This window comes from Vulpes lagopus, unplaced genomic scaffold (assembly GCF_018345385.1).
Source record: "Vulpes lagopus strain Blue_001 unplaced genomic scaffold, ASM1834538v1 ctg45_4, whole genome shotgun sequence".
Classification (NCBI taxonomy): domain Eukaryota; kingdom Metazoa; phylum Chordata; class Mammalia; order Carnivora; family Canidae; genus Vulpes; species Vulpes lagopus.
The window spans coordinates 180,579-206,489 of NW_024570839.1; the positions used below are offsets into that span (position 1 = coordinate 180,579).

The 25,911-nt window shown below is 38.5% G+C and overlaps 1 protein-coding gene across 1 annotated transcript in view; it reads left to right on the plus strand.

Annotated features, from left to right (window-relative positions):
* LOC121483885 (lysine-specific demethylase 4C) overlaps positions 1-25,911 on the plus strand; it is a 238,541-nt gene that overhangs the window by 174,952 nt on the left and 37,678 nt on the right. The window contains exons 8-10 of the mRNA XM_041742383.1: positions 16,633-16,826; positions 20,124-20,362; positions 22,765-23,078. Of these exons, the coding sequence (XP_041598317.1) occupies positions 16,633-16,826; positions 20,124-20,362; positions 22,765-23,078 (747 nt within the window). The remainder of the gene's footprint in view (positions 1-16,632; positions 16,827-20,123; positions 20,363-22,764; positions 23,079-25,911) is intronic.

Here is a 25,911-nt window from a genome sequence, read left to right on the forward strand (position 1 = left end):
ATTCCCTATCAAAATACCATCCACAAACTTGGAACAAATAATCCTAAAATTTTTATGGAACCAGAAAAAACCCTAAACAGCCAAAAGATTGTTGAAAATGAAAACCAAAATTGGTGGCATCACAATTCTGGACTTTAAACTCTATTATAAAACTATAATCATCAAGATAGTGTGATAATGGTACAAAAACAGACACACAGAACAGAGAACCCAGAAATGGACCCTTAACTCTATGGTCAACTTATCTTCCACAAAGCAGGAAAGAATATCCAATGGAAAAAAGATGGTCTTTTCCACAAATGGTGTTGGGAAAATTGGACGGCCACATGCAGAGGAATGAAACTGGACCATTTTCTTACAGCATATACAAAAATAGAGTCAAAGTAGATGAAAGACCTAAATGTGAAACAAGAAGCCATCAGAATCCCAGAGGAGAACACAGGCAGCAACCTCTTTGACCTTGGCCACAGGAACTTCTTGCTAGACATGTTGCATTAGGCAAGGGAAACAAAGGCAAAAATGAGCTATTGTGACTTCATCAAGACGAAAATCTTTTGCACAGCAAAGGAAACAGTTGACAAAACCAAAAGATAACCTACAGAATGGGAGAAGATATTTGCAATTGTCTTACCAGATAAAGGGCTAGTATCCAAGATCTATAAACAGCTTATCAAACTCAACACCCAAAGAATAAATAATCTAGTCAATCAATGGACGGAAGGCGTGAACAGACATTTCTCCAAACAAGACATGCAAATGGACAACAGACACATGAAGAAATAGTCAACATCATTTGACATCTGGGAAATACAAAACCACAATGAAGGACCCCTGGGTGGCTCAGTGGTTGAACATCTGCCTACTGCTCAGGGCCTGATCCCAGGGTCCTGGGATTGAGTCCCACATTGGGCTCCCCACAGGGAGCCTGCTTCTCCCTCTGCCTATGTCTTTGCTTCTCTCTCTGTGTGTCTCATGAATAAATAAATAAATCTTTATAACAAAACAAAACCACAATGAGATACCCCCTCACACCCATCAGAATGGCTAAAACTAATACATCAGGAAAGAATAGATGCTGGTGAGGATGTGGAGAAAGGGGAACCCTCTTACACTGTTGGCAAGAAGGAAGTTGGTGCAGCCACTCTGGAAAACAGTGTGGAGGTTCCTCAAAAAGTCGAAAATATAGCTACCCTATAACCCAGAAGTTGCACTACTAGGTACTTATTTACCCAAAGGATACAAATGTAGTAATCTGCAGGGGCACCTGCACCTCAATGTTTGTAGCTGCAATGTCCACAGTAGCCAAGCTGGAAAGAGCCCAGATGTCCATCGACAAATGGATGGATAAAGAAGATATGGCATACGTATATACATGAACACACAATGGAATACTACTCAGCCATCAAAAATGGAATCTTGTCTTTTGCCACAATGTGGATGGAACTAGAGGGTATTATGGTAAGCAAAATAAATCAATCAGTGAAGGACAGTTCTGTGATTTCACTCATATGTGCAATTTAAGAAACAAATCAAGATCATAGGGTAAGGGAGGGGAAAAATAAAACCAGACGAAATCGGAGAGGGAGACTAACCATAAGAGACTCTTAATTATAGGAAAGAAACCAAGGCTTATGGAGGGGATGGGCATCTGGAGATGAGGTAAGTAGGTGATGGACATTAAGAAGGGCATGTGATGTAGTACCCAGGGCACTGGGTATTATAGAAGACTGATGCATCACTGAACTCTACCTCTGGAACTAATAATACACTATATTTTAATACATTGAATTTAATTAAATTTAAAAAATTATAATGAGATACCACCTCATACTTGTACAAATGTCTGAAACAAGTAATATAAGTACAATAGGTGTTGGTGAGGATCTGGGGAAAGGAGAAGAATCCTCTTGCTCTGTTGGTGGGAAAGCAAACTAGTGTAGCTACTGTGGAAAATGGTACAGAGGTTCCTCAAAAAGTTAAAAACAGAATTACCCTATAACCTAGCAATTGCCCTACTTGGTATTTACTGAAAGAATATAAAAATACTAATTCAAAGGGATGTATGCACCTGATACTTATAGCATGTTAAACGCTTTTATGCATTATTTGTGTCTAGTGAACAGGTAAAGAACAAAGCTCCTTAGGCAGTTTTTGTAGTATCTTTTTGGTCTCAATACTTCTACAAATAGTAGAACAATACCTTGTCGGTACATACTGGCTTCACTAACTGCATATTGGATCTGTTTTCTAAAATTGTCTTTGTTTAATGTTTCTTAATAACTCTTTAGTTGAAGCCACATTTCTATTAAAATAGAAATTTGATTAAACTTCATTAAAAAATGTGTGGTTTCTCTGTTGGAACATAATACCAGAAAATACTCATCAGAAATTTTAACCTATAAATCTGAGTGCATTTTGCAAAATATTGTTCCTCATTCTTAGAATGAGAAATAACTAGGTGTAAATGTAGCAGAAAACATCCTGGGAAATTTGGAATTCTACAGATTTAATGAATGAACTGTGGACCTTTTTCTTCTGTAAGTTTGATATGATACAGTGGAAACTTTCCATTTATATTGAGTGGGTAGATGATTATGTAGATGTAAGTTGAAGATGGAAATTTGAGAGTACTTACAGTTTCACTAGTAACATAATTTGTTTTCATGCTACGAAGTTTTCCAACAGGTTTTTATTTACATGTGTAAAGAGAGAAGAGTGTTTAGGGTCTGGTCATCCACGTTGAAAATGGATAAAATACTCTTAGAATAGGGAGAAACGAAAGAGAAGCAACCTTGGTAGATTGTAGATCAGCTGGTCAAAAACCATGGTTAAGAAGGACACATTACAGCCTTGCCAAATTTAATATCTCCTCTCTGTAGTCTTTCTCTTCTTTCTGTACTCCTAGAATTGTCTAGCTCCCCCTTTTTTTCAATGAAGTATCTGAACTTACTGAGCACTAAATTTGTTACTATAAACGGTAGTTTGATAATTTAGAATAAAATTACATGTTAGGTCTAGTTACTGATTTGGGCCTTAATTAGTTATCACCATAAGTTACAGTTTTGGCTAAATAAGGGATTGTTGTGCCTCATACTTAGCAATGTCTTCGCTACTTAATGTAGAAATAATGAATAATTTTTGTCTAATTTTGTTAATAACACATTCTTCTTAATTCTTACTGTCATAGCTAAAAAAAGTAGGTTGTTAGAAAACAATGAAATGGAAAAGATCTCTCTTCCTTGTTCTTTATTTATGAAATATTCTTTCAAAGGACAGCTTATAATGTACAAACTTTTGGGTTTCTCTAAGCCAGTGACAGTGATTCCATTGAACATTTGTCAATTTTACATTTTATGTACATTCCCATATTTTTATAGATTATGTAATATAGATATATTTGGAGAAATAGACATTTTTTGCTATCTGTTGGATAGGAAATGGGGGTACTAGATTTCTGATCTTATAGCAATTTGGTTGTGCCTTAGAGATAATTAACTGATAACTTTTAATAATATTTGGGGGGGCCTAGATTTTGATATAAAAACAGGATGCTTAAAACTAGCTTTTCCAATTATTGATTTGAATTTCTGAAGGAAATGGGAAATGGGCCTGTGTTTTTAAAATGAGTCATTTTATTTGCCTTTTAATTTTTTTATCACTCAAAAACTTTATTTAAAAAATTTTGCTTTCTAATTCTGCTTGTGTCTTCTATACTTCACAGTGATTTTCTGCTCTTAAGGAAAGTACACTTGATATTTTCACTGACACACTTAGCACTCATGGAACCACCATAGGCCCTGCTGACATGTTTTTTCATTTTAGACAACTTTGTAAAAACTTTAGATCTCACAGCACTAACTCCACAAAGCTGGCCTAGGCATATGTCACATGCCACATTCCACATGCAGATTTTGGCACTTTCCCAACTTTCTTGGTAAAAAGGTAAATAATTCTATTACCAAAGGTTTGGGACAGACTACTTATATTAGAGGCCATATTGTAGGACAGGCTCTGACAGTATGTCAAACACTGGGCCATTCTGAATGCCTACAAATGAGATCCCTGGAAGATGAAAAAGGAGTGAGTCATTTTTATTGTTAAATACAATTTATAATGATTATGACAAAGTATAATATTTTACATCTTAGTGTTATTTTACAAAGGACAGTATTCTTAGATTTAAAGATATACTAAGAAGTCCAGTGTTAGCAGAAAATGACAATATGTACTTCATTTGGACACTAATAAATCTTCAAAACAAGATTTTCCATCATTGGCTCCTTCCCACTTTTTGATTGTCCTAATTTAGTAAATCTGATTCATCCTATGTATTGGGCCCTTTTCATAATTGTTGGGAAATTAATAATTTCTAGGAAAAAGAGTAATTCTCTTTAAATTTTAAACATTATTTATTCTCATAGTTCTATGATATTTTATAGTTGACATTCAATGGAATATTGTATGTGAGAAAGAAGAGAACATATTTTTTTATTTTACAGAAGTTACCCTTTATTTTTTTTTATTTTTTATTTTTTATTAACTTTTATTGGTGTTCAATTTACCAACATACAGAAAAACACCCAGTGCTCATCCCGTCAAGTGTCCACCTCAGTGCCCGTCACCCATTCCCCTCCAACACCCGCCCTCCTCCCCTTCCACCACCCCTAGTTCGTTTCCCCGAGTTAGGAGTCTTTATGTTCTGTCTCCCTTCCTGATATTTCCCAACATTTCTTTTCCCTTCCTTTATATTCCCTTTCACTATTATTCATATTCCCCAAATGAATGAGAACATACACTGTTTGTCCTTCTCCGATTGACTTATTTCACTCAGCATAATACCCTCCAGTTCCATCCACGTTGAAGCAAATGGTGGGTATTTGTCGTTTCTAATTGCTGAGTAATATTCCATTGTATACATAAACCACATCTTCTTTATCCATTCATCTTTCGATGGACACCGAGGCTCCTTCCACAGTTTGGCTATTGTGGCCATTGCTGATAGAAACATCGGGGTGCAGGTGTCCCGACGTTTCATTGCATCTGAATCTTTGGGGTAAATCCCCAACAGTGCAATTGCTGGGTCGTAGGGCAGGAATATTTTTAACTCTTTGAGGAACCTCCACACCGTTTTCCAGAGTGGCTGCACCAGTTCACATTCCCACCAACAGTGCAAGAGGGTTCCCTTTTCTCCGCATCCTCTCCAACATTTGTTGTTTCCTGCCTTGTTAATTTTCCCCATTCTCACTGGTGTGAGGTGGTATCTCATGGTGGTTTTGATTTGTATTTCCCTGATGGCAAGTGATGCAGAGCATTTTCTCATGTGCTTGTTGGCCATGTCCATGTCTTCCTCTGTGAGATTTCTCTTCATGTCTTTTGCCCATTACATGATTGGATTGTTTGTTTCTTTGGTGTTGAGTTTAATAAGTTCTTTATAGATTTTGGAAACTAGCCCTTTATCTGATATGTCATTTGCAAATATCTTCTCCCATTCTGTAGGTTGTCTTTTAGTTTTGTTGACTGTATCCTTTGCTGTGCAAAAGCTTCTTATCTTGATGAAGTCCCAATAGTTCATTTTTGCTTTTGTTTCTTTTGCCTTTGTGGATGTATCTTGCAAGAAGTTACTGTGGCCAAGTTCAAAAAGGGTGTTGCCTGTGTTCTCCTCTAGGATTTTGATGGAATCTTGTCTCACATTTAGATCTCTCATCCATTTTGAGTTTATCTTTGTGTATGGTGAAAGAGAGTGGTCCAGTTTCATTCTTCTGCATGTGGATGTCCAATTTTCCCAGCACCATCTATTGAAGAGACTGTCTTTCTTCCAATGGATAGTCTTTCCTCCTTTATCAAATATTAGATGACCGTACATTTCAGGGTCCACTTCTGGGTTCTCTATTCTGTTCCATTGATCTATGTGTCTGTTTTTGTGCCAGTACCACACTGTCTTGATGACCACAGCTTTGTAGTACAACCTGAAATCTGGCATTGTGATGCCCCCAGCTATGGTTTTCTTTTTTAAAATTCCCCTGGCTATTCGGGGTCTTTTCTGATTCCACACAAATCTTAAAATAATTTGTTCTAGCTCTCTGAAGAAAGTCCATGGTATTTTGATAGGGATTGCATTAAACGTATAAATTGCCCTGGGTAACATTGACATTTTTACAATATTAATTCTGCCAATCCATGAGCATGGAATATTTTTCCATCTCTTTGTGTCTTCCTCAATTTCTTTCAGAAGTGTTCTATAGTTTTTAGGGTATAGATCTTTCACCTCTTTGGTTAGGTTTATTCCTAGGTATCTTATGCTTTTGGGTGCAATTGTAAATGGGATTGACTCCTTAATTTCTCTTTCTTCAGTCTCATTGTTAGTGTATAGAAATGCCATTGATTTCTGGGCATTGATTTTGTATCCTGCCACGCTACCAAATTGCTGTATGAGTTCTAGCAATCTTGGGGTGGAGGCTTTTGGGTTTTCTATGTAGAGTATCATGTCATCGGCGAAGAGGGAGAGTTTGACTTCTTCTTTGCCAATTTGAATGCCTTTAATGTCTTTTTGTTGTCTGATTGCTGAGGCGAGGACTTCCAGAACTATGTTGAACAGCAGTGGTGAGAGTGGACATCCCTGTCTTGTTCCTGATCTTAGGGGAAAGGCTCCCAGTGCTTCCCCATTGAGAATGATATTTGCTGTGGGCTTTCCGTAAATGGCTTTTAAGATGTCAAGGAATGTTCCCTCTATCCTAACACTCTGAAGGGTTTTGATCAGGAATGGATGCTGTATTTTGTCAAATGCTTTCTCTGCATCTAAAGAGAGTATCATATGGTTCTTGGTTTTTCTCTTGCTGATATGATGAATCACATTTATGGTTTTACGAGTGTTGAACCAGCCTTGTGACCCAGGGATAAATCCTACTTGGTCATGGTGAATAATTTTCTTAATGTGTTGTTGGATCCTATTGGCTAGTATCTTGTTGAGCATTTTTGCATCCATGTTCATCAGGGATATTGGTCTGTAATTCTCCTTTTTGGTGGGGTCTTTGTCTGGTTTCGGAATTAAGGTGATGCTGGCCTCATAGAACGAATTTGGAAGTACTCCATCTCTTTCTATCTTTCCAAACAGCTTTAGTAGAATAGGTATGATTTCTTCTTTAAACGTTTGATAGAATTCCCCTGGGAAGCCATCTGGCCCTGGACTCTTGTGTCTTGGGAGGTTTTTGATGACTGCTTCAATTTCCTCCCTGGTTATTGGCCTGTTCAGGTTTTCTATTTCTTCCTGCTCCAGTTTTGGTAGTTTGTGGCTTTCCAGGAATGCGTCCATTTCTTCTAGATTTCCTAATTTATTGGCGTAGAGCTGTTCATAATATGTTTTTAAAATCGTTTGTATTTCCTTGGTGTTGGTAGTGATCTCTCCTTTCTCATTCATGATTTTATTGAGTCTTCTCTCTCTTCTTTTTAATAAGGTTGGCTAATGGTTTATCTATCTTATTAATTCTTTCAAAGAACCAACTCCTGGTTCTGTTGATCTGTTCCACAGTTCTTTTGGTCTCGATATCATTGAGTTCTGCTCGAATTTTAATTAACTCTCTTCTTCTGCTGGGGGTGGGGTCTATTTGTTGCTTTTTCTCTAGTTCCTTTATGTGTAAGGTGAGCTTTTGAATTTGAGATCTTTCCAGTTTTTGAATGTATGCTTGTATTGCGATGTATTTCCCCCTCAGGACTGCTTTTGCTGCATCCCAAAGATTTTGAACGGTTGTATCTTCATTTTCATTAGTTTCCATGAATCTTTTTAATTCTTCCTTAATTTCCTGGTTGACCTTTTCATCTTTTAGCAGGATGGTCCTTAACCTCCACGTGTTTGTGGTCCTTCCATATTTCTTGTTGTGATTAAGTTCTAATTTCAAGGCATTATGGTCTGAGAATATACAGGGGACTATCCCGATCTTTTGGTATCGGTTCAGACCCGATTTGTGACCCAGTATGTGGTCTATTCTGGAGAAAGTTCCATGTCCACTTGAGAAGAATGTGTATTCAGTTGAGTTTGGATGTAAAGTTCTGTAGATATCTGTGAAATCCATCTGGTCCAGTGTATCATTTAAAGCTCTTGTTTCTTTGGAGATGTTGTGCTTAGAAGACCTATCCAGGGTAGAAAGAGCTAGATTGAAGTCACCAAGTATAAGTGTATTATTATCAAGGTATTTCTTGAGTTTGGTTATTAATTGGTTTAAATATTTGGCAGCTCCCACATTCGGGGCATATATATTGAGGATTGTTAAATCCTCTTGTTGGATAGATCCTTTGAGTATGAGATAGTGTCCCTCTTCATCTCTCACTATAGTCTTTGGGGTAATTTTTAATTTATCTGATATAAGGATGGCAACCCCTGCTTTCTTTTGAGGACCATTTGAATGGCAAATGGTTCTCCAACCTTTTATTTTCAGGTTGTAGGTGTCCTTCTGTCTAAAATGAGTCTCTTGTAGACAGCAAATAGATGGGTCCTGCTTTTTTATCCAGTCTGAAACCCTGCGCCTTTTGATGGGGTCATTAAGCCCGTTCACATTCAGAGTTACTATTGATAGATATGAGTTTAGTGTCATCATATCTATTCAGTCCTTGTTTTTGTGGATTGTTCCACTGAACTTCTTCTTAAAGGGGAATTTTAAGAGTCCCCCTTAAAATTTCTTGCAGAGCTGGTTTGGAGGTTACATATTCTTTCAGTTCCTGCCTGTCTTGGAAGCTCTTTATCTCTCCTTCCATTTTGAATGAAAGCCTTGCTGGGTAAAGTATTCTTGGTTGCATGTTCTTTTCATTTAGGACCCTGAATATATCCTGCCAGCCCTTTCTGGCCTGCCAGGTCTCTGTGGAGAGGTCTGCTGTTACCCTAATATTCCTCCCCATAAAAGTCAGGGACTTTTTTTCTCTTGCTGCTTTAAGGATCTTCTCCTTATCTTTGGAATTTGCAAGCTTCACTATTAAATGTCGAGGTGTTGAACGGTTTTTGTTGATTTTAGGGGGGGATCTCTCTATTTTCTGGATCAGAATGCCTGTTTCCCTTCCCAGATTAGGAAAGTTTTCAGCTAGGATTTGTTCAAATACATATTCTGGCCCTGTGTCCCTTTCTGCGCCCTCAGGAACCCCAATTAAACGTAGGTTTTTCTTCCTCAGGCTGTCATTTATTTCCCTTAATCTATCCTCATGATCTTTTAATTGCTTGTCTCTTTTCTCCTCAGTTTCCCTCTTTGCCATCAACCTGTCTTCTATGTCACTCACTCGTTCTTCCACCTCGTTAACCCTCGTCGTTAGGACTTCTAGCTTGGATTGCATCTCATTTAATTGATTTTTAATTTCTGCCTGATTGGATCTAAATTCTGCAGTCATGAAGTCTCTTGAGTCCTTTATGGTTTTTTCTAGAGCCACCAGTAGCTGTAAAATAGTGCTTCTGAATTGGCTTTCTGACATTGAATTGTAATCCATATTTTGTAACTCTGTGGGAGAGTGGGCTGTTTCTGATTCTTTTTTTTGAGGTGAGGTTTTCCTTCTAGTCATTTTGCTCAGTGCAGAGTGGCCAAAAACAAGTTGTATTGGGAAAAGGAGAAAAAGAGAAAGAAGGAAAGAAAAGAGAAAAAGAAAAAAGAGAAAGAAGAAAAAAAGGGGAAAAAGAGAAGAAAAAGAAAGAAAAAGAAAGAAAGGAGAAAAAAAAAAGGGGGGGTGGGGGAAGCAATCAGAAATCAAGAAGAAAGAAAAAAAAAAGCACAAAACAAAACAAAAACAAAACAAAACAAAAAAAAAACCAAAAACAAAAACAAAAAAAACACGGGGGAGTATCTTCGGATTCTGTGTACTTGAAGTCCCTTGACTTCCCTTGGAACTGGTCCGTGTCGCTGGTCTTCTGGGGGAGGGGCCTGCTGTGCTGATTCTCAGGTGTTAGCACTTGGGGGAGCTGCTCTGCCCCTGCCTGGTACAGGGCTCAGTGGGGGTTGTTCACCCCGTGAGGCCCCGGGAGGAAGCCACAGTGGCGGGGGCAGCTCTGGGACCCTGGAGTCAGCTCCCGCAGTAGCTCCGGGGCTCTCCGTCTGCAGGGCCTGGAGGCTCCGGGGCGGGGCCGCTGATCTGCTCAGTTCCAGGTAGGAGCGTCCTCGCTGTCCTGGACCCTCCCGGGGTCTGCCTGTCCCTGGGGGAGGCCGGATCCTGGGCTGTGTCCCGGCGCCCTGTGCTCTGGGGCCTGCGATGTTGGATTCGCGCCCGCCCCGCAGCCCCCTCCGCGGAGCCGCCGCCCGAGCCCCTCCGAGCTGCTCCGGGTCCCGCCGAGCGCTGCAGCCCTTAGGGAGCTCGGCGCACTCTCCGGGGCGCAGTTCCTCTGTTACTGTCCCAGGGAGCCCGAGGGCATCCCCGCCTTTCTGGGGATCCTGCTCCAAGTCCCCGGGAGGCCTTTCCCCCGGGAAGGTCGGTGCAGCTCCTGCTCCTCCGGGACGGGGCTCTCCTGTCCTGGGGACACTCGCCCTGGCCTCAGCCCGGCTCCTCGCGGGGCCCCTCCCCCTTGGAGGCCTTTTGTGTCTTTATTTCTTTTTCCCCGTCTTCCTACCTTGATAGAAGCGCGAACTCTTCTCACTGGAGCATTCCAGCTGGTCTCTCTTTAAATCTCAGGCCGAATTCGTAGATTTTCAGGATGATTGGATGGTTTTCTAGGTAATTTGTTGAGGACAGGTGACCTGGAGACCCTGCTCTTCCGCCATCTTGCCCCTCCCCCCAGAAGTTACCCTTTAATGCTGTGATTCGATGGATATTATCTCATGTCTCTTAAAACTACATGCATGGAGCCACCTAATACCAATCTCTTAAAATGAAAAGAAGTTCTCCCCTTTGTTGTAGTTACAGTGGAGAAGTCACATGAATTCCACCTCCACCTCCATCTTACTCTACTACAGTACCCTACCTTTGGCACCAGGCAGGTTTTTTTTTCCTCTCATAAATGCTTGACTTCAACTGTGCCTTCAGTTCCGTGATTTTTTTTTTTAAGGTTTTATTTATTTATTCATGAGAGAGAGAGAGAGAGAGAGAGAGAGAGAGAGAGAATGGCAGAGACACAGGCAGAGGGAGAAGCAGGCTCCATGCAGGGAGCCTGACGTGGGACTTGATCCCAGGTCTCCAGGATCACACCCTGGGCTGAAGGCAGTGGTAAACCACTGAGCCACCAGGGCTACCCAGTTCCGTGATTTCTTAAAGATGGAAAGCCAAGAAGTTCAGTGTGACTGCAGAAATGACCCAGTCAGGAGCTGAGTGGGCACTGCAGTGATTCCACCCATCATGATGACCCAGTCTTCTTACATTATCTCTCAGTTAACTAGAAGTCCATGGTTGCTCTTGATTCTTCAAAACCACTGTGCTCTTCTCCTTGACACTTATGACCATTTGTTAGACTTGGTAGCTTGATTCTTATGGCCTCAGTTGATTCAACTTTCTCAGTAAGGCAAAATTTAATAATACTGGGAATCCCTATTTTCTTGTGGTCAGACCAGTATAAGACTATTTGTGTAAGATTTATCCTATTTTTTTTTTGTAAGTAGGCACTGATAATCAGACTTAGAAGAGTCTAAGTAAATGTTTTTCAAGTATGAAAAGTTTAATCTTTTTATCATCCTCCTGGGGTAGTTAACATTATTATGCTCAGTTTTTCAGATGAGGAAACTGAGGCACAGAGAGGTTCAATAACTTGAATAAGGTTACACAGCTAGTGTTGTGGGGTTGAATTCAGATTTTTAAGTACCATACTATGCTGGATCATAGTATTCTTCTAGTTCCTCAACAAATTGATAGCATTTTTTTTTCTTTACCTAATCTTCTAAGATACAATCCCAGATAGAATTTTAAAGGAATAATTTAATATATTTAAAGGAATGATTTGCATAGTATCTTTTATACCTTAGAATAGATAGCAATTTTTGTGGGGTTTTTATTCTTTAGAAGAACTTAACATGAATGTGTTTTCTGATTGATTTAATCCCTCAATTATGTATCTTATAAAAAATGTGTGATAGCATCTTTCTGTACCCCCAGTATATTAATTTGTTAAGGCTGCTCTGACAGCCTGAGGAAATCCTATTAGTTCAGTCCTTATTTTGGTGACTTTGCCCTTAGAGTCATTCTTCATTTTATTCTGTCTCTATTAGCCCTTTCAGTCCAAGCTAGCAGAATTTTTGCTGGTATAAAAATCTTGAAAACTGTGTTGGCTTTCTGCTCAATTATGGCTCTCCAAGCCATCAGACCGGGAAGCCCTCCATATTTCTCTCCAGGATAACCACATCTCTAGTCCTGGCTTCCACTGAGATGATTGAGGTGATCCATAATTCACATGCTGAATCTCCATAGCAGGTATTTGTCCCACAAACCATTGGCCCGGTCTCCAGACCATGCTTATGTGGATAGGCTGAGATTTTCCTTTTTGCTTAGCAGTTCCTTTATCAGATAGTTTATTACTTCCCTCTCCTATTTTATGATAAACAGCAAAGAAAACAAGGCTGCACTTTCCATACTTCCCTTGGAAGTATCCTCAACTACATATTTAAGCTCATCATTTACAAGTTTTACCTGCCACCCAACAGAAGAACTTAATTCTGCCACTTTGTAAGAGGGATCACCTTTCCACCAGTGTCCAATACCATTGTCCTCATTTCCATCCAAGACCTTGCCAAAAGCACCTTTAAGAAAGTTCGTATGTCTAGCAGCCATTCTATTCATGACAGTGTATGTATTGCTTATGATGATGGAAAGTTTCTTTACTCTTTTCTTCTCCAAAGCTACTTCCACATTTTTTAGGCATTGGTTACAGCAGTAATGCACTTGCCAGTATCAACAATTTGTTATTAGTCTTCTAAGGCTGTATTCATTTCTGAGAACTGCTGAAACAAAGCACCACAAACTGGATGGCTTAAAATAACAGAAATGTATTGTCTCAGTTATGGATGCTAGAAATCTAAAATCAAGGTGCCAGCAGGTCTGTCCTCCCTCTAAGATCCTACCAGCCTCTTCCTGGTGGTGGAAGTTAACCCTCTGTAGTCTTTGTTCTGTAGACATATTACTCCAACCTGTGCCTTCATCTTCAGATGGCCTTCTCCCTTGTGTGATTATGTTTCTTCTTTTCTGATAAGGATACCAGTGCTATTGGTTAATCCAGTAGGCCCACCCTATTCCAGTATGACCTTAAGTCATTACTTTTGCATTAACTCTGTTTCCAAATAGGATCACATTCTGATATACTTGGGGTAAGTACTTCACCATACCTTTTGAAGGGGTCACAATTCAACCTGTAACACCCTCATAATAACCACAACAGCCATATCAAGTTGCTACTAAGGTATCCTTTTCTTAGTTCCTTCCTAATTATTTAATTCATATAAATAGACTGAGAAGCAGAATTGTTTCACACATTTTTTCACACCTTCAAAGCCTTCCTTATCAGACATTTGCACATGAAAGTAGTTTTTTCATAACTAATTAACCATCCTGTGTGTCACAAAGGAAATATGTTAAGTAACACCTCAGTTTGGGTATTTTAAGTATTAACTTATTTTTTATCATTTATTTATTGTGGTTATGTGACAATTCCAATTCTACAATTGAGACAACTAACTTAGTATTTTCTGTCTTAGAAAGTTGCATTTTTAAAGCATTGTCATCTTTAAATTAGACTGAAGGTTTTCAGTATAAATAATAGTGTGAATTTGACTTCTTGCGAGACAAGAGCAAATAGTCATGATTCTTAAGTCTTTGGGTGGTGAAATAAGGAAGAATTCAATGCATACAGACTCCTGACAATTCTCTTTAAATTTGGACTTAGCATTTTTTAACCAATATGTGTAGCAAAAATAGCCATTCTTATTAGTATTTTGACTTGATATCACAAATAGTTTGCTTGGAAAGTATTATCTGTTACTTATTATTGTTCTTAGTATTAATATGTAGCTTGCAAGTTTCTTTATTTCTAAATGGGACTGTTAAGGTCATACTTTCCTACTAATAAATTTATGTAGTGCATTCTCTCCTGAGGATTTAGATGATTGTTACTATTTGTCAGTACTAACAAGAATAGATTTCTCTGTGCTGCTGAATTTTACTATTTTCGACTCTGATATTGTTCCTTGCATTATTTTGGGTATTTTTGACTATTTCTGAATACTTTATTTTGGAGATAACACTTAATCCTTTTTTAGTGAGTCAAGCAATCAGCTGAGTGGTAGGTCTTGTTGCATGTTGACAAAATCTAGGACTTCTGGGAGAGGGGAAGGGGAAGTAAGATGTTTAAGACAAAATTCTCCCTTGCTGGGACGCCTGAGTGGCTCAGGGATTGAGCCTCTGCCTTCAGTTTAGGGTGTGATCCCGAGGTCTGGGATTGAGTCCTGCATCAGGCTCCTTGTGGGGAGCCTGCTTCTCCCTCTGCCTGTGTCTTTGCCTCTCTTTCTCTGTCTCTCATGAATAAATAAATAAAATCTTAAAAAAAAAAAATTCTCCCTCGCCAGAGAAACTTAATTGTCTATGTCCCTTACTTTTCTTCATAATGCAAATATTGGTAACACTTAAAGAAAATAAGAAAGTTTCTGCTGATGAATCTGAACTTCTGTTTATTCCTTCAGTGGAAAGATTGCATCTAACCCAAAATATCCTAAAATTTCTCACATTCCATTCCAGGCCAAGATAATTATAGCAAAACGTTATAAAACTCTCTCTATACTTAACTAATGATAGAAAGCAGAGTTGTAGGTAAACAGTACTGCATTCAGAGGAATAGTTTGTACAATTTATAGTGGTTAGGACGAAATTTTTTTTGTTTTTTTGTAATAGCAGAAGAATGAGCAGGAAGGCATTCTGGTAGGAGCAGAAGTACTGAGTTAAGGAAGCATCTAGTGCATTTGGGCTCTAATGAATATGGTCCTTGGGTTGAAGAGGAGTATTCATGTTGGCTTGGAAGGGAGAGAACCTTGGAAATCTCACTGACAGAGTCAAATCTTGGATCCCTTGAATGCTATACTCAGGAGTCTAGATTGTCTTCTAAAAGCAGAGCAACATAGATTTCAGCTTATTGAACTCAGAAATGATATGTTATATTTGAGGGGGATTAAAGTGACAGCTATAAAGATGAATTGGTGCTAGGAGTGACTATAAGCAGAGAAATGAGTTTGCTTTGTAATGCTAGGGTTCAGTGTGTGAAAGTGAAGATGGAAGGACACAGCTCTAAGGGCCTAATGTAGGAAACATTTTAAAGGAAGAACTAATTGTAGATGATGACAGAATTTCTAGGAGTGGAGGAAAAGGGAAGGACTGGGAAATGTTGACTATGAATGTAGGAGAATGGAAGAATCATGGATCATCGATAACAGAATGTTTGTTTGCAGTTAAAGAAGTTATTTTAGTCAGGTTGAGTGTAAGGTGTTTCCTGAAATTTTAAAGCATTTATACCTGTCAAGATTTGAACTCTACACATAGTACAGTCTGGAGATTAATTAAGATTATTAATTGAGATTATTAAGGCTTTGAAATCAATTTGGATGGAGATGATAATTTTATCACCAGTGTATTTGAGAGACTTACTGTTTCAAAGCTGTTGTTGAGTCAACCAGTCTGTCACCAGGTGTTTAGGGATTGTCTTAAATGATATCTGCCTTGTTATATGGAATGTCAACCTAAACATTAATTTAAGCAGTTGAAGTCCTTAAAGGAAACTTGTTTTATGAGATGGAACTGCTGAGTATATATTCATGATAATCAAAGTTGGAGTATATTTAAAATAATCTTTTCTTTGAATTTCTCCCCTTAACACTATTCCTTCTTCTTAGTTATATATTTAAAATGATGATGGTGGGTGTCTTATGGATAGGACATAGAAGAGAAGTCAGTCATTTGCTCTAATTATTGGTTAATTTGTGAGAATATATTTTGGTTGAATTTTTCTAAACAAATATACATTGGCTACTTTTATTCATTGCAACTTAGGTTTTCAGCTTTATAGGCCTTCCAGCATTCAGTGCAGTGATACACATACGATGAGAGGGCAATCCTTTTGTTGCAGGCAGCTTTCAAAAATGTGCTCTTTCCTTTTAGTTGTTTTTGATACAAGTTCTTGATGAACTGTACAATGCATTATGTCATCCTATTTTTTTTAAATAAATTAATTTTTTATTGGTGTTCATTTTACCAACATACAGAATAACACCCAGTGCTCATCCCGTCAAGTGCCCCCCTCAGTGCCCGTCACCCATTCACCCCCACCCCCCGCCCTCCTCCCCTTCCACCACCCCTAGTTCGTTTCCCCGAGTTAGGAGTCTTTTTCTTCTCCCTTCCCTTATATTCCCTTTCACTGTTATTTATATTCCCCAAATGAATGAGAACATACACTATTTGTCCTTCTCCGATTGACTTACTTCACTCAGCATGTGTCATCTTATTTTATCATTTGTAAACATGAATGTATAGATTGTCACCTCCATTCAGAAAAAAATTGAATTTATCACTCACTGCATATTTGAAAGTATAAAACATTATCCTCAGGTATGTAGTGAGTATTCATGTATGGTACATACAAAGCATGACTCAATGTGACTTTATGTAGTTGGTACAATGTTTAAAGCACTCCAACCCTGTTTTGCTTTTCAGTGCACCTGCAGGAAAGACATGGTGAAAATTTCAATGGATATCTTTGTGAGGAAATTTCAGCCAGACAGATATCAGCTTTGGAAGCAAGGAAAGGATATATATACCATTGATCATACAAAGCCTACTCCAGAATCCACACCTGAAGTGAAAGCATGGCTACAGAGGAGGAGGAAAGTAAGAAAAGCATCCAGGAGGTAATGATTTCTTTCCCACCCCATTGCACTTGTTGTACTTACTCAATGAAAATGGATCATTGAATGTGATGGTCTCAAAAACTATTTATTTGCTTTTTCCTGTTTTTTCATCATAAATTTACTTAATATCTTATTGAAAATTTGAGGCATAGTATTTATAATTCTTAAGTATAATAAATAAAATATAGGAAGGGGTGTATAATGTGCTTGAGAATATTTCTGACATGCTGTACGTGGCAAATAGAAGAGTCCTGGAGCCTCCTACACCCCTTACACTAATGTACAGTAAGGTTGTATTACTGTGTTTTATTCATCTCCATATTTTTATAAACTTCAGTAACTTGATGTCAAACTTTCTCATTTTGCTACTGATTTTCTGACTTTAGTTGTTTTCTTCCTCATTTGTCAAACATTTGAGATACTTTACTCATTGGGATGCCTATATTTTGCTACATTTTATACATATGGTTTTATTCTTTAACGAGATGTGAAGCAGAGCACGTGATATTTGACATGGTTGTCCGTGTGAACTTTTTTTTTTAAGATTTTATTTATTTATTCATGAGAGACAGAGAGAGAGAGAGAGAGAGAGAGAGGGAGAGAGAGAGAGGCAGAGACACAGGCAGAGAGAGAAGCAGGCTCCATGCTGGGAGCCTGATGTAGGACTTGATCCTGGGACTCCAGGATCATGCCCTGGGCTGAAGGCAGGTGCTAAACTGCTGAGCCACCCAGGGATCCCCTGTCCATGTGAACTTTATTCTGTATTCCATTTTTGTGTCCAGGGCCATTTCAAAAGCTTTTAGGTCATCTTTGGGCATCTTGCTATTTTAAAACCCATTGAATGGAGTGTGTGTTCTGTTGCTCAGGTCCTTAGGCAACTTTTTAGGCTCTTATATTTTCTAGGTTTATAATATACTTTTATTTGCCAATATTACTCATTGTTTTTCTTTCAGATTGTAAAAGTAATATTTGGCATTGGAGAATATTTGTAAAGTAAGGAAAAGAATAGTGAAGGAATCCCAAATCACGCATAACGTCACAATCCAGAGATAACCAGTGTTAACATTTGGTAGATATCGTTTACATATGTATTTACTATATTTTAGAATATATGTTTCCAAAATTGGGGCCATGCTCTGTTAACCCTTTGATGACCAGTTTTATGAGTGTTTTTCACGTAATTAAATGATTTGTTACAGCATGACACTTAATGACTGCATGTATTTAATCCCCCATATATAGGTCTATAGCTCCTTTCTAGTTTTTTTTTTGCCATTAAATAAATAACTGTAATTTTAAATCTTTGCCCACACTTCTGATGCTTATTTTCTTATTTAATGTTTATTTTCTGCTATTTAAGAATGGTAGTGAGTGGAGGAAACTTAAGAACATGGAGTCAGATTTCTGCATTTTCTAAGAGATATACCTGAGGCACAGAATTAGTAGCAGAACTAAAACTCAAGTGTTCTTATTTTACCTTACAGTTTACAGCAGTGATTTTAAAACTGTTAGTTTTCAAGTCAATTTAGTAGGTTAGGAACAGCATTTTTAATTTAGGAAGCAAAATGGAATAAAAAGTATTTTAGTCCTTCTCTGTGGTAAGGGTATTAATTCCTGACATGTGAGCATGTATGTATGAGTGTGTCATGTCACTCTCTAAAATGTATAACATATAATGGGTTGGTTGTATTAAAAAAAATTTGGGAAATACCAATTTAGAGAATCAATGCCAGAAAGGCTACCCAGTGGGAGAAGGCAGTAGTCAATCTGAGTTCAGAAGAAAAACCAGTAGAACATCTTGAGACTTGTTCTTTAATGGACAGAAAACACAATACTTTAATTAGGTGAATGAACTGGTCTCCTAGTTACTAACTGCCGTGGTCCTTTTAGGTTGATAAAGAACAGATCTATGACATTGAGCAGATTTGAAATGCCTTTTAGTAGGTTAAAATAATCAATGGACTTTGCTCATCCCGTTAGAAAGCAATCATCATGGTAAGGGGCACTCATTGATTATGCTCAGCCTTGTGGCTTGGCATTGCTGCTCTCCCTTAAATAATACTCTATCCAGGAAATCCAATGAAGTGAATGATTAACTGAAATGTCAAAGAGATATTAGCCATCGTATTTTATTTGATTTTTTAAAAGATTTTATTTATTTTTTCATGAGAGACACACAGAGAGAGAGAGAGAGAGAGAGAGAGAGAGAGAGGCAGAAACATAGGCAGAGGGAGAAGCAGGCTCCCTGTGGGGAACCTAATATGGGACTCCATCCTGGGATCATGACCTGAGCCAAAGGCAGATGCTCAACCACTGAGCCATCCAGGTGTCCCAGGCATCTTATTTGACATGTACTGTGCTATTTATAATGTGAAGATTTCCAGCATGGCCAATGCATGGGTTTTCAGTAAAAGTGATAATGGTGATGATGGTATTAGTACTGCCAGTAGCAGAGAAAGCTAATTTACATAGGTTATCCTTGGCTACCCCTTCATTTCAAAACCCTGCCCTCCCTGACTTCCTGTAGTGCCTAGTGAGGCGTGTGTGTGGACATGGAAATACATGTTGCTTAGATTTGAGTTGTAATTCTTCTTAAATGATAGTGTTTGAAATGTGTCTTATACAAAAGGCATCGACAACAAAGCCATCAAGTGACTTTCTGGAAAATACTGAGAAGAAAAAAATTAAAATGGTGTCCACTCTGAAAATAAGAAGTAGATATAAGATGCTAAATACATATAGTTAACCTGCTTTTTCTCTTAATTTCTTTGGCTAATGATGATTTGGCATTTAATTTTAATGATTTTCATGTGTACTTCAGAATTATATGAAACTCAGGAAAGTGTATGGCCACTAGTTCACCTTAGGATGTAAATAATCTACTGAGATTTTAATAATAGCTTATAGAGATCTCCTCTTTTCCTTTTCCTTTCTTTATTACCTAAAACTATTTAATGACTTTATTATCCCCCATGTCATTATTTTCCCTTTATTTTCAAACTGATTTTAATATTGTTATTACAATTTTAGCAATGATATTTCCCCAATAATGTTTAATAATCAATTATTTACAGTTGTTTTAATTTTCATTTTTAGTGAATTGTTATTAAAACCACTAAGATTTCAATTCTAAAATTATTATTTATGAATATTATTTTTGCATAATGCTTAAAAAGCTATCAGTTTTTTTTCCTTCTTTTAGTAAATGAAAATAGCATTTGTATTGGTATGTGTTTTATCTTGTCCACTGCAAGCATTCTGCTCTCACCACAGTTTCTCTTAAATCTGTGTTAATAGTTTCCAGTGCACTGGTTCTCATTCTAAGAGACTTAAGAATGAGGAGGATGAAGAGGTGTCACCTGCAGTCGAGGGGGCACAGAGCCTCTCCCCTGACACAGACCCAGATGATCCCAAGGTCAGTGAAAAACCAGAAAAAGCGGTGAGGATGGGGAACACAGAAGCACCTTCAGAAGAAGAAGCTTCTCCTAGCAGGAAGCAGCCAGATCAGAATTCATCAGATAATATCAAACTCCCAGGTGAGAAACTGAATGTTAGGTTTCACATTTAAGTATTGAGATGGCTGATCTGATGCCTTAAATCTGTGTTCTAGGATAGGTATCTTACCTTTCTACATAGCTTAATCAGTAAAGCATCTAATGCTATGAAGTAATAGAAGGCCAAGTGAATATTGGATCACTGCTATGTGTGATGGAATGATGAGACAGCCAGCAGTGCCTATTTGATTTAATAAAAAAAAATGCTAAAATGAAAAAAATTTTTGAGGGGGGTGCAACTGAATTTATAATGCACAATACATTCTTGGAAAGTTTCTCTTAAATTCACATGGAATAGTAAAAACCAATTATAGATAATTCTTTGCAGGTTTTTAGCTTTCAACTTAATTTTAAGAAGAAAATAAATATTAAGATTTTAAAAAAGAATAACAAGAATCATTCAGTTTTTGAAATGGTGTGTATGGTCCCGTGGCCATTTCTCTAAAGTCATCACTTTCAGTCTCAACTACTTTGCTTTCTTCCCTTTTATAGTAGATTTTTCTGAAACTACTGTAATGCTTTACCTCTTTAATATTTGTTGGAATTTTTGTTCTTTTACTAATTGAGCTAATTGATAATTTCTCATCTAGTCTATATTTCAACTGTGGGACTCCCCCAAATCTGACCATCCACCCCTTATTCCTTCCTTGTTCAAAGTTCCATCATTATCTCTTGACTGGACTGTTGCAGAAACTGCTTCTTTTCTGTTCTTCCGGTGTCTACCCTCTACTCATGCTTGTCACTTCTGCATAGGGCAGTAGGAGTGATCCTTTTAAAAGATGTAGGGTAGGTCTTGTCCCTACTTTTTTTTTTTTTTTTAAATTTTTTATTTATGATAGTCACAGAGAGAGAGAGAGGCAGAGACACAGGCAGAGGGAGAAGCAGGCTCCATGCACCGGGAGCCCGATGTGGGATTCGATCCTGGGTCTCCAGGATCGCGCCCTGGGCCAAAGGCAGGCGCCAAACCGCTGCGCCACCCAGGGATCCCCCCTACTTTCTTTTTACTCTTATTCTTAGAGTAAAAGAAAAAGTCCTTATCATAGTCCTGTTTTGATTCTCTCTTGTGTCTCCGTTTTTACTACTTTTTGCCCTTCAACCATCTGTGTTTAAATAGTTTAAATAATAGACTTTCTTTTTAGTCAGTTCATACTGTATTGGAGAGCTAGACAAACATGCAATTACAATCCAGTGTGATAAATACCATAATAGAGATGTATGTCTTAGGGTATTGCTGTTATACCAAGGAAAGACTACAGGAAGACCAGAGGCTGGCCTGGCAAGGTTTGCAGGACTAGGTGACACCTGAATTAATTTGTGATGAATTAATAGAAAATTGCAAGGTGGAGAAGGTAGAGAAAGAAGTAGCAAGCAGTGCAGAGAACACAGTTGTGCTATATATATGGATTTTTAAAAAAAGATTTTATTTACTTGAGATACATAGAGTGAGAGAGAGAACATGAGTGGGGGCAGAGAGAGAGGGAGAAGCTCAGGGAGCCTGTAAGAGGGAGCCCGATGTGGGGCTGGATCCCAGGACTCCAGGATCATGACCTAAGCTGAAGGCAGATGCTCAACTGACTGAGCCTCCCAGGCCCTTCTAGATTTTTTAAAAATAGACCCTTACTGTAGTCTTTAATCACACTGGATTTAATTAGATACTTGATGGATTACTGGGTAAGTTAGGCCAGGGGAACCCAGTTTTATTAGTTCTTTTGCTGCATGGTTCCTTGTATTTTGACCTCCAGGGTTTGAGACCTGGCAGGAGACTTAGGCACAGAACTGGGCTGTGTTCAGCACCAGAGCTAGTGTATGGTAGGTGAGATGATGCCCACAACTGTTTGTAGGGGAGGGGAAGGGTGCCCAGAGATGGCAGTGAGGGCACGTGCTCGCTGTGTCGTTTCCTTTTATATTCCATCAGCCTATGGTGCAGGCTTAGTGTGGGACATACTTCTTACTGGGATCTGCACACCCTTGTATATGTTCTTTCCATATGTTCTCTGAGCCGAATGTTTCATTAGTAGAAGCTCTTAGCATCATGTTTTGGAATATAATCCCTATTTTTAGATTTCAATTTGCTGTTGCTTTGGGTAATTATCACTATTGCATTGGCTTTTGACATTGGTCAAAGCATAATCCCTTTTTATTTTTTTTATTTTTTTTTTTTCATAATCCCTTTTTAATCTCATATTGTCGGTAAGTATATTCTTTAACAAACTCTGAGATCTCATGGTAATAACTATGAAGGCTCCGTGGTGCCATGGTGACTTTCCCACTCGTGTCTGTGGGAGTTTAGAGAATAAGTTGAAAGATAGAAATTTAATTGAGAATTCTAATTGAGTAATCATGCAATGTAAGATTTGTTAACAGCCTTTTGTTTCACTCCTCAGGAAACAATTGCTTAAGCACGTCTATAACAGAAGAAATAGAAACTAAGGATAACCAAGCCTGTGGTATAATCATACCTTCACATCCCAGTGAAGCTGGTGATTCCCTATCTAGTGGCCATGTGACATCTAAGGAACCAGACCCACCCAAGCTTCCATGGCCAAAGTCACCTGAGTCATGCTCCTCAGTGGCAGAAACTAACAGTGTGTTGACAGAGGGAGAAGAGAGTGATGTGGAGAGCCGCAGGAGTGGCCTTGAACTTGGGGAAATCCCAGCGATCTCCAGTGGGGAGAGAAATGGCCTCGAACTCCCTGGAGTATGTGGCAATGTCTGTTTTTACTATATTTATTGTGTGGGGAGAGTACTTTCTGGAAGACCATGCTGTGCATCGAAATCTTGCTATAGGGTAGAAATAACCTTTCACATTAACAGGTCTGAGTCATACTTCTTTTGATGACTGGGAGGTAAGCCTTTTGTGACTTTGGGCTCCCATGGTGATAATTCAGGTAGTATGGAATTTTTGGCTACATGCTGTAGTTTAATTTTTGTTCTCTTTACCTTTTCCTAAAACTGAACTTTGTTTTTTTTTTTGTTTCTTAATTTTAATTGTCATGTACATACTTATATATTTCTTATTTTTGATTACTTTTTAAAAATTTTTTTATAAATTTATTTTTTATTGGCGTTCAATTTGCCAACATACAGAATAACACCCAGTGCTCATCCCTTCAAGTGCCCCCCTCAGTGCCCGTCACCCATTCTTCCCCATCCCCCGCCCTCCTCCCCTTCCACCACCCCTAGTGTGTTTCCCAGAGTTAGGAGTCTTCATGTTCTATCTCCCTTTCTGATATTTCCTACCCATTTATTCTCCCTTCCCTTCTATTCCCTTTCACTATTATTTATATTCCCCAAATGAATGAGACCATATCATGTTTGTCCTTCTCCGATTGACTTATTTCACTCAGCATAATACCCTCCAGTTCCATCCATGTTGAAGCAAATGGTGGGTATTTGTCATTTCTAATGGCTGAGTAATATTCCATTGTATACATAAACCACATCTTCTTTTTTTTTTTTTAAATTAACTTTTATTGGTGTTCAATTTACCAACATACAGAAAAACACCCAGTGCTCATCCCGTCAAGTGTCCACCTCAGTGCCCGTCACCCATTCCCCTCCAACACCCGCCCTCCTCCCCTTCCACCACCCCTAGTTCATTTCCCAGAGTTAGGAGTCTTTATGTTCTGTCTCCCTTCCTGATATTTCCCAACATTTCTTTTCCCTTCCTTTATATTCCCTTTCACTATTATTCATATTCCCCAAATGAATGAGAACATACACTGTTTGTCCTTCTCCGATTGACTTATTTCACTCAGCATAATACCCTCCAGTTCCATCCACGTTGAAGCAAATGGTGGGTATTTGTCGTTTCTAATTGCTGAGTAATATTCCATTGTATACATAAACCACATCTTCTTTATCCATTCATCTTTCGATGGACACCGAGGCTCCTTCCACAGTTTGGCTATTGTGGCCATTGCTGATAGAAACATCGGGGTGCAGGTGTCCCGACGTTTCATTGCATCTGCACCTTTGGGGTAAATCCCCAGCAGTGCAATTGCTGGGTCGTAGGGCAGGTCTATTTTTAACTCTTTGAGGAACCTCCACACCGTTTTCCAGAGTGGCTGCACCATTTCACATTCCCACCAACAGTGCAAGAGGGTTCCCTTTTCTCCGCATCTTCTCCAACATTTGTGGTTTCCTGCCTTGTTAATTTTCCCCATTCTCACTAGTGTGAGGTGGTATCTCATTGTGGTTTTGATTTGTATTTCCCTGATGGAAAGTGATGCAGAGCATTTTCTCATGTGCATGTTGGCCATGTCTATGTTTTTCTTTGGTGATATTTCTGTTCATGTCTTTTGCCCATTTCATGATTGGATTGTTTGTTTCTTTGGTGTTGAGTTTAATAAGTTCTTTATAGATCTTGGATACTAGCCCTTTATCTGATACGTCATTTGCAAGTATCTTCTCCCATTCTGTAGGTTGTCTTAGTTTTTTTATAATTATAGATTCATATGCAGTTGTAAGAGATAATACAGAAAGATCTGGTGTCCCCATTTCCCCCCCCAGTGGTACCTTTTGGAAAACTGTAGTAGGACATCACAGGGATACTGACATACTGACATTGATTATAGAATGATTCTCTTACCTGTAATATTAACCATACTGGAAATGATTCACATGCAGCTCTGACTGCCTCCTGCCATCACTTAGACCTCTGGGTTGCAGGCTTCCCACAGGCTCTAGTTTAACTCACCTGGTCTTGCTTTCCCTTGTCTCCTCTTGGGCTCTGATTCTAGGATCAGGTTGACCTTTCTGGTCCCACCTGCTGCCAGAAACAAGCGTTTTGCCTCTCAGAAAACTCAAGACCCCTCTTGATTGCCAGGCACCCCATTCCAACTCCTTACAGAGTGCCTCCCTGTTCTCATATGTTCTTGTTCATTTATATGCTTTCATATATATATATATATATGTATATATATATATATATATATATACATATATATATATATTAAGGATTTTATTTATTTATTCATGAGAGACACAGAGAGAGAGAGGCAGAAACATAGGCAGAGAGAGAAGCAGGCTCCTCATAGGGATCCTGATACAGGATCTCAGGATCTGGGATCATGACCTGAGCTGAAGGCAGACGCTCAACCATTGAGCCACACAGGTGTTCCTATATTATATGCTTTCAGTATAAACTGTTGCTTTAATCGTAAGATTGTGAATGGACCAGGCAAGCTCCGATTGTGCGTAGTAGTGTCAGAATTCATGGCCCAGTGTTGACCTATACAACTGGATGAGAGAATTTGAGGACACAAGTAAGAAGAGTATCAGTTGTTGGAGCTGACAAATTGAGCTGGTCACTGGACAGACCCATTTCTTGCACATTTCATCTCACTACAGGCATTGTCACATGTTTGAGTTACAAGGGAGATTAGATGAAGAAATCTGGGGATAGTCATACTAGTTTTAAAATATCAAATAAAATATAGATAATTTGCTAATTTGACCCAATAACTTTTACTATTTTATGCATGATTGTGTATCCTACTGAACTATTAAATATTTATCAAAAACATAAG